Raw genomic sequence first — 9,623 nt, forward strand, 5'->3', positions numbered from 1 at the left:
AGGACAGGGACATCACGCAGGGACATCAAACAGGGATAGGGGTGTCCCAGGACAGGGCCATCAGACAGGGCCCCCTGTCCCCTCCTGTCCCCCTGCCACCTCTGGCAGAGCGGGACGATCCCTCCTGTCCCCAGGTCCCGGTCCCAGAGCCCTCCCCTGCCCTCCCACAGGGACAGAGGGACACAGGGACACACCTGGGAGGGGACACAGGGACAGAGACACACCTGGGAGGGGACAGAGGGACACAGGGACACACCTGGGAGGGGACACAGTGACAGACCTGGGAGGGGACAGAGGGGACAGAGGGACACAGGGACAGACCTGGGAGGGGACACAGGGACAGGGACAGACCTGGGAGGGGACAGAGGGGCACAGGGACATACTTGGGAGGGGACAGAGGGACAGAGGGGACAGGAAGGGACAGGAGGGACGTACCTGGGGGGGGATAGAGGGATAGAGGGAAGGAGGGACAGGGGGACAGAAGGACAAAGGGGACAGGAGGGATGTACCTGGCGGGGGGGGGTGGGTGTGACAGAGGGATGGAATGGAGGGACATGGGGACAGAGGGACAGAGGGACAGAGGGGACAGAGGGGATGGAGGGATGTACCTGGGGGGTTGCACAGAGGGATGGAGGGAAGGAGACACTGAGGGACAGAGGGACACGAAGGGACGCAGAGGGACGGACGTGGCAGGGGACAGAGGGATGGAGGGACATGGGGGGACACGGGGGGGACATTTGGGGCCAGGGGCCGTACCTGAGCTCGAGGCAGCCGAGCTGCAGGGCCATGCCCTCGCTCACCTTGCTGGCGTAGTTCTGCATGTACTCACTGCGGAGCTGAGGGGACACCGTCAGGGACAAGGGGACACTGTCAGGGGACAGCGGGGACAGCAGGGACACGGGCAGGGACACCCCGGGACACGGGCAGGGACAGCGGGGACATGGGCAGGGATCGTGGGGACATGGGCAGGGACAGCGGGGACACGGGTAGGGACAGCAGGGACATGGGCAGGGACAGAGGGGACATGGGCAGGGACAGAGGGGACAGGGGAAGGGACAGAGGGGACAGGGGAAGGGACAGAGGGGACAGCGAGGACAGTGGGGACAGTGGGGACAGCAGGGACAGCGGGGACACGAGTAGGGAGAGCGGGGACATGGGTAGGGACAGTGGGGACACCGTCAGGGGACAGCGGGGACAGCAGGGACATGGGCAGGGACACCCCGGGACACGGGCAGGGAGAGCAGGGACACGGGGAAGGGACAGAGGGGACACGGGGCAGGGACAGAGGGGACAGCAGGGACATGAGCAGGGACAGCGGGGACATGGGGAAGGGACAGAGCGGACACGGGCAGGGACAGAGGGGACATGGGCAGGGACAGAGAGGACACGGGGAAGGGGACAGAAGGGACACGGGCGGGGACAGCAGGGACGTGGGAAGGGACAGAGGGGACAGGGGAAGGGACAGCAGGGACACGGGGAAGGGACAGAGGGGACAGCAAGGACAGCGGGGACATGAGTAGGGAGAGCGGGGACATGGGCAGGGACACCCCGGGATACAGGGAAGGGGACAGAGGGGACACGGGGTGGTGAAGGAGTGACAGGGAGGGTGACAGGGATGGTGACAGGGGAGGGTGATAGGGATGGTGACAGGGAGTGACAGGGAAGGGTGACAGGGAAGGTGACAGGGAAGGTGACAGGGAAGGGACAGGGGGAGGGTGACAGGGAAGGGTGACAGGGAGTGACAGGGGAGGGTGACAGGGAGTGACAGGGAGGGTGGCAGGGAAGGTGACAGGGAGGGTGGCAGGGAAGGTGACAGGGAAGGGACACGGGGAGGGTGAGAGGGAGTGACAGGGGAGGGTGACAGGGATGGTGACAGGGGAGGGTGACAGGGATGGTGGCAGGGAAGGTGACAGGGGATGGTGGCAGGGAAGGTGACAGGGAAGGTGACAGGGATGGTGGCAGGGAAGGGTGACAGGGAAGGTGACAGGGATGGTGGCAGGGAAGGTGATAGGGATGGTGACAGGGGAGAGTGACAGGGAGGGTGACAGGGGAGGGTGACAGGGAGGGTGACAGGGATGGTGACAGGGATGGTGACAGGGATGGTGGCAGGGAAGGTGACAGGGGATGGTGGCAGGGGATGGTGGCAGGGAGGGTGACAGGGAAGGTGACAGGGGTGGTGACAGGGAGGGTGCAGGGAGGGTGACAGGGAAGGTGACAGGGATGGTGACAGGGGAGGGTGACAGGGATGGTGGCAGGGGAGGGTGACAGGGAAGGTGACAGGGGATGGTGGCAGGGAAGGTGACAGGGGAGGGTGACAGGGAAGGTGACAGGGATGGTGACAGGGGAGAGTGACAGGGAGGGTGACAGGGGAGGGTGACAGGGAGGGTGACAGGGAAGGTGACAGGGAGGGTGACAGGGAAGGGTGACAGGGGAGGGTGACAGGGATGGTGGCAGGGAAGGTGACAGGGAGGGTGACAGGGAAGGTGACAGGGAGGGTGACAGGGAGGGCTCTGGGTGACAAACCCTCAGGGCTCTGGGGTGACAAACCCTGGGAGCTCTGGGGTGACAAACTCTGGGGTGACAAACCCTGGGGGCTCTGGGGAATCCCATTTTTGGGACCGGAGAGGAGGGATTTGGGGCTGGGTGGGACAGGAGGATCCCCTGGATCCCCCCCCGGACCTGCTGGTAGAAGTAGAGCAGGGTGGTCCTGTCCTCCTGGAAGCGCTCCAGGAAATCCTCGGGAAGGTACCGGATCTGCAGGTCGTACCTGGAAGCAGCAGAGCCGCCAAACCCCCTCGTTCCGTGTCCTTCCCTATCCCAGGGGGGGCAATTCCAGGCGGATTTTTGGGGTGCAGGGGTGTCTCCTACCTCCACTCGGCCTCCAGGTGCAGACACTCGTACCTGTCCTGCACCTCTCCCACCGTCAGCTCCGGGTGCAGCCAATGGACCTCGTCGGATTTGACGTGTTTGAGCCTCAGTCCGTAGCACCGGGACAGCCGGATGTCCGGCCCGATCCGACCGCTCAGCAGGATCGAGCGGATCACCTCCTGAGGGGACGGCGAGCACGGGATGGGTGGGGTGGGAAGGGACCCTAAAGCTCATCCCGGCCCAACCCCGGCACCTCCTGCTGTCCCAGGGGATCCAACCCGGCCTTGGACACTGCCAGGGATCCAGGGGCAGCCACAGCTTCTCTGGGAATTCCAGCCCAGCCCCTCCCCACCCTCCCAGCCAGGAATCCCTTCCCAATCTCCCCCCCAAATCTCCCCTTTCCCACTGGGATCCATTCCCTGGGGCCTGGCATTCCAGGCCCTCATCCCCAGTCCCTCTCCAGCTCTCCTGGAGCCCCTTTTAGGCACCACATTCCCAGTCCAGAGCCACCTTTCCAGGATGGAAAAGTCCCACATTCTCACGTTGGAAAAGTCCCACATTCCCATGAAGGAAAAGTCCCACATTCCCAGCCCAGAGCCACCTTTCCAGGATGGAAAAGTCCCACATTCTCATGAAGGAAAAGTCCCACATTCCCAGTCCAGAGCCACCTTTCCAGGATGGAAAAGTCCCACATTCCCAGCCTAGACCCACCTTTCCAGGATGGAAAAGTCCCACATTTCCATGAAGGAAAAGTCCCACATTCCGAGCCCAGAGTCACCTTTCCAGGATGGAAAAGCCCCACATTCCCAGTCCAGAACCCCCTTTCAAGGATGGAAAAGTCCCACATTCCCAGCCCAGAGCCACCTCTCCACAATGGAAAAGTCCCACATTCCCATGAAGGAAAAGTCCCACATTCCCAGGATGGAAAAGTCCCACATTCCCACGTTGGAAAAGTCCCACATTTCCATGAATGAAAAGTCCCACATTCCCATGAAGGAAAAGTCCCACATTCCCAGCCCAGACCCACCTCTCCAGGAAGGAAAAGCCCCACATTCCCAACCCAGGGAGCTCTGGGAACTCCTGCTCCACTGGAAACACCGTTGAAAGAGCCCAATCCCGCAATCCCATCCCGAATTCCGGCCCGTTCCCGGCCCCACGCACCCGGATCTCGGTGCTCACGGCGCACTTGACCAGCTTGAAGTTCTTGCCCATGTTGAAGCTGTTGCTGTAGAAGCAAACCTTGAGGATCCGCGTCTCCTCCTGCTCCTCCCGCTCCTCCTTGGACGCCTCCGGGCCCGTTCCCGCCTCCATTCCCGGCCCCGGGCCCGTTCCCGCCCAGGGATCCGAGTCCGGGGAGACGCCGCGGCCGGAGCCGCTTCCCGACGGCTCGGGAAGGGCCGACATCCTGAGCACGGCCGGAGCGCTAGGGATGGAACATCCTGGAACTGGGAGGGGATGGAGGGGATGGGATGGGAAGGGAAGGTTTGGGAAGGGAAGGGAAGGGAAGGGAAGGGAAGGGAAGGGAAGGGAAGAGGGAAGGGAAGGGAAGGGAAGGGAAGGGAAGGGAAGGGAAGGGAAGGGAAGGGAAGGGAAGGGAAGGGAAGGGAAGGGAAGGGAAGGGAAGGGAAGGGAAGGGAAGGGAAGGGAAGGGAAGGGAAGGGAAGGGAAGGGAAGGGAAAAGGGGGGAGGTAGAGAGAGAAAGTAAAGAGAGTGTGACAAAGGATGTCCCCCAACTCCTCCACAGGGATGTCCCCAAATCCTTTAAACGGATGTCCCAAACTCCTCCGGAAGGATGACCCCAAATCCTTTAAAGGGATGTCCCCAAATCCTTTAAACGGATGTCCCCAACTCCTCCAGAAGGATGTCCCCAAATCCTTTAAAGGGATGTGCCCAGCACCTTCACAGGGATGTCCCCAAATCCTTCACAGGGATGTTCCCAACTCCTCCAGAAGGATGTCCCCAAATCCTTTAAAGGGATGTGCCCAACTCCTCCACAGGGATGTCCCCAAATCCTTTAAAGGGATGTGCCCAACTCCTCCACAGGGATGTCCCCAACAACTCCGGAGTAACAGCTCTGTGTCCTTGTCACCTCCAGACCAACACCTGTCACCTTGTCACCTCCAGAGCAATATCTGTGTCCTTGTCACCTCCAGAGCAACACCTGTGTCTCCAACACCTCCAGAGCAACACCTGTGTCCCCCCTCCCCAAATCCCGATTTATATCCATTCACTTTTCCATTTTAGAGGGAAAAAAAAAGCCCCAAATCTGTTTAAAAAACCCATCACTTGAGCCCGGGGTGTTGAGGGGGGAAGTGGCTCCGGCTCTCCCTCTGCCCGGGAAAAACACGGGAAGGGGGAATGTGGGCCTGGGATGATCCCGGGGGATCCCAAATTCTCCCCTTCCCACCCCTCCGGACACAGGGCCAGGCTGAGCCCGGGCAGGCCTGGCCCAGGAGCAAAGGTGGGGGGGTGAGGGAGCCTCTGGAATGTGGGAGTTCTCCCGCTGGATCCGAGCCCGGGCCCCGAGTTACTGATTAATCCAACCGGGAGCTGCCGGAGACGGGAGCGATTCCAGAGGAGGCCCCGGAGCGGCTCCCAGGGCTGGAGAACCTCTGGAGCCAGGCTGGGAGAGCTGGGAATGGCCAGATGGAGAAGGGAAGGATCCCGGGAGAGCTTGGAGCACATTCCAGAGCCTGAAGGGGCTCCAGGAGAGCTGGAGAGGGACTGGGGATGAGGGCCTGGAATGCCAGGCCCCAGGGAATGGATCCCAGTGGGAAAGGGGAGATTTGGGGGGGAGATTGGGAAGGGATTCCTGGCTGGGAGGGTGGGGAGGGGCTGGGCTGGAATTCCCAGAGAAGCTGTGGCTGCCCCTGGATCCCCAGGATTGTCCAAGGCCGGGTTGGATTCCCTGGGATAGCGGGAGGTGTCCCTGAACATGGAATGGGATGGGATTTAAAATCTCTTCCCACCCAAACCATTCCCTGATTCCAGGATAAAGGACACTCAGAATCCACTCAGAGGGATTTTTCTGGAATGTGGGGATGGAAAAGGCAGGAAAGGGGAAGGGAGACCCTTCCCTGAGTGCCGAGATTCCCAGGGAACCCCCTTGTTCCCGGAACTCCTTCCCAGGGAGGAGCTGGGCTGGGGATGGATCCAATGGCAGGCTCTGGCTCCAGGCTGGGAGAGCTGGGAATGGCCAGGCTGGAGAAGGGAAGGATCCCGGGAGAGCTTGGAGCACATTCCAGAGGCTGAAGGGGCTCCAGGAGAGCTGGAGAGGGACTGGGGATGAGGGCCTGGAATGCCAGGCCCCAGGGAATGGATCCCAGTGGGAAAGCAGACGGTGGGATCCATTCCCTGCCCATGGATCGGGATCTCTCCCTGCCCATGGATCAGGATCCGTTCCCAGCCCATGGATCGGGACGAGTTCTGAGTTTCCCCCTCCCCCCCCCCCCGACACTTTTTGGGGGTTTTGGGGTTTTTTTTTCCCCTCTTGCTCAAGGAGCCCCTTGCGACAACCACATCCTGTCCCAACCGCCCCGGGGCCACCTCGGGGCTACCTCGGGGGGGTCAGAGAGACCCTCCCAGAAATCAATAAAATAAAGATATTTGTAATTAAATAGGTAAAAAAAGAATCTTGACACCTTTGGGGGTCAGTGAGACCCTCCCAGAAATCACTAAAATAAAGATATTTTTATTTAAATAATTAAGAAACCAAACCCGGACACCTCTGGGGGTCAGTGAGACCCTCCCAAAAATATCTAAAATAAAGATATTTTTAATTAAATAGTCAAAAAAATGAACCTTGACACCTCTGGGGATCAGTGAGACCCTCCCAAAAAATCCCTAAAATAAAGATATTTTTAATTAAATAATTAAAACTCAAAGCCTGATACCCCTGGGGGTCAGTGAGAGCCTCCCAGAAATATCTAAAATAAAGATATTTTTTAATTAATTTGGTAAATATGAGCCCTGACGCCTCTGGAGGTCAGAGAGAAGTCCCTAAAATAAAGATAATTTTAATTAAATAATTAAAAAAACAAACCCTGACATCCCTGGGGGTCAGTGAGACCCTCCCAGAAACATCTAAAACAAAGATATTTTTAATTAAATAGGTAAAGAAAAGAACCCTGACCCTCCCAAAACTCACTGAAATTAAGATATTTTTTAATTAAATAATTAAAATATCAAACGCTGACACTTCTGGGAGTCAGAGGGAAATCATTAAAATAAAGATATTTTTAATGAAATAATTAAAACTCAAACCCAGACACCTCTGGGGGTCAGTGAGACCCTCCCAGAAATCCCTAAAATAAAGATATTTTTAATTAAGTATTTAAAACTCAAACCCGGACACCTCTGGGGGTCAGTGAGACCCTCCCAGAAATCAATAAAATAAAGATATTTTTAATTAAATAGTTTAAAAAAATGAACCTTGACACCTTTGGGGGTCAGTGAGACCCTCCCAGAATATTCCTATAATAAAGATATTTTTAATTAAATAATTAAGAAACCAAACCCGGACACTCCTGGGGGTCAGTGAGACCCTCCCAGAAATCACTAAAATAAAGATATTTTTAATTAAATATTTAAAACTCAAACCCGGACACCTCTGGGGGTCAGTGAGACCCTCCCAAAAGTCACTAAAATAAAGATATTTTTAATTAAATAGGTAAAAATGAACCTTGACACCCCCAGGGGGTCAGTGAGACCCTCCCAAAATCCCCCCTTTTCCCGCGGGGGACACCCCAAAAATGTCCCCAAATGTCCCCAAAAATGTCCCAAATGTCCCTCCAAGAGCCGGAACAGCCGCGAAACGAAAGCGAGACCTCGAAACGTCGCCCCCATCCCCAAAATCCTCTCCCTGCTCTTCCCCCTTCCCGTGCCCCTTCGGAACCCCCCCGTCCCCCCTTTTCCCGCGGGGGACACCCCAAAAATGTCCCAAATACCCCAAATGTCCCCAAAAACGTCCCCAAATGTCCCCAAAAACGTCCCCCCGAGAGCCGGAACAGCCGCGAAACGAAAGCGAGACCTCGCAAGGCCTCCCCCGGCCCCAACATCCCCTTCCTGCTCCCGCGGGGGGCACCCCAAAAATGTCCCCAAATGTCCCCTGAGAGGGGGGGTGTCTCCCGGCACCGGGAAGTTTCTCCCGTTGCCTCCAAAACTCTTGGAAAAATCCCGGTGCCCTCCCCCCTTGCCCTCCCCCCTTCCTGCTCTTCCCCCTTCCCGTGTCCCTTCGGGACCCCTCCGACCCCCCCTTTTCCCGCGGGGGACACCCCAAAAATGTCCCCAAAAATGTCCCCCTGGGGGGTGGGGGGTGTCTCCCGCCACCGGGAAGTTTCTCCCGTCGCCTCCAAAACTCTTGGAAAAATCCCGGTGCCCTCCCCCCTTTTCCCCTCCCCTTTTCCCTCCCCCTCCGGCGCTGCCCCCCCCCCCACCCCGGACACCCCTCGGGGGCACTTTGGGGGCACTTTGGTGGCACTTTGGTGGCCCCTCCCTCTGGAATTCCCTGGGATTCCCCGATTCCGGCAGGTGAAGGGGTTGGATCCCACCGAGGGGGGAAAAATTCCCGGGAAAAAGGAGGGAAAAGGAACTCACGGGGAGGTGTCCCCGCGTCTGTCCCCGCGTCTGTCCCCGCGTCTGTCCCCGGCGCTTCCGGGGTGCGCAGAAGGGATTTTTTGCATGAGGTGGCAGCGCCCAGCACCCGGAAAAGCCGGGAAAAGCCGGGAAAAGAGCCGGGAAAAGCCGGGAAAAGAGTCGTCCGGCAACGCTCGGGATGCTCCCGGTGCGGAGAGGGGGATGAGGGAAGGAAAAGGAGCGGCTGGAATCGTCCCCCTGATCCATCCAAACCCCAAATCCCGGCCCCGATGAGTGCTGGGATGGTCCCAGAGTGGTCCCACCGCTGGGAATACTCTGGGAAAAGTCTGGGAAAACTGCCCTGAGCGCTCGGGATGCTCCCGGTAGGGAGAGGGGGATGAGGGAAGGAAAAGGAGCGGCTGGAATCGCCCCCCTGATCCCTCCAGACCCCAAATCCCGGCCTCGCTGAGGGGTGGGATGGTCCCAGAGTGGTCCCACCGCTGGAAAAACTCTGGGAGAATTCCGGGAAAAGTCCCCTGAGCGCTCGGGATGATCCCGGTGTGGATGCGGGAAGGAAAAGGAGCGGCTGGAATCGCATCCTGACCCTCCAAACCCCAAATCCCGGTCCCGCTGAGGGCTGGGATGGCACCAAAGCGGTCCCACCGCTGGGAAAAGTCTGGGAAAAGTCCCCTGAGCCTTCGGGATGCTCCCGGTATGGAGAGGGGGATGAGGGAAGGAAAAGGAGCGGCTGGAATCGCCCCCCTGACCCCTCCAAACCCCAAATCCCGGCCCCGATGAGGGGTGGGATGGCACCAAAGGGGTCCCAGCATTGGGAAAACTCCGGGAAAAGTCTGGGAAAAGTCCCCTGAGCGCTCGGGATGCTCCCGGTGTGGATGCGGGATGGAAAAAGAGCGGCTGGAATCGTTCCCTGTCCCATCCAAATCCCAAATCCCGGCCCCGCTGAGCGCTGGGATGGCCCCAAAGTGGGAATCGGATGTTTTTGGGAAGCTGTGAATGGGAATAACCGGGAGCTGGGACTTACCCCGGCCGTCCCGGAGGGTCTGGAGCTTCCCGCGGGATCCCCCAGCCCCTCACTCCGGCTCCCGGGATATCCAGACCGGGATCATTCCCGTCCTTTTCCCCGCGCGCCGGCCGAGCGGGATCGCGGCGCATTCCAAGGA

The 9,623-nt window shown here is 58.8% G+C and overlaps 1 protein-coding gene across 1 annotated transcript; it reads right to left on the minus strand.

Annotated features, from left to right (window-relative positions):
- Window positions 1-608: 608 nt before the first annotated feature.
- On the minus strand, window positions 609-9,349 carry LOC127466103 (mucin-19-like; the record flags this gene model as incomplete). Its single annotated transcript, XM_051776716.1, has 5 exons — window positions 8,464-9,349; window positions 4,030-4,313; window positions 2,869-3,047; window positions 2,680-2,767; window positions 609-836 (listed from the first exon to the last, which is right to left on the minus strand). Coding segments are annotated over exons 1-5 (1,356 nt in total), but the record flags the coding sequence as incomplete, so codon positions are not given.
- Between the last annotated feature and the right edge of the window lie 274 nt (window positions 9,350-9,623).

This window comes from Manacus candei, unplaced genomic scaffold (assembly GCF_025592945.1).
Source record: "Manacus candei isolate 608988 ecotype Guabito, Panama unplaced genomic scaffold, ASM2559294v1 h1tg000601l, whole genome shotgun sequence".
NCBI lineage: Eukaryota > Metazoa > Chordata > Aves > Passeriformes > Pipridae > Manacus > Manacus candei.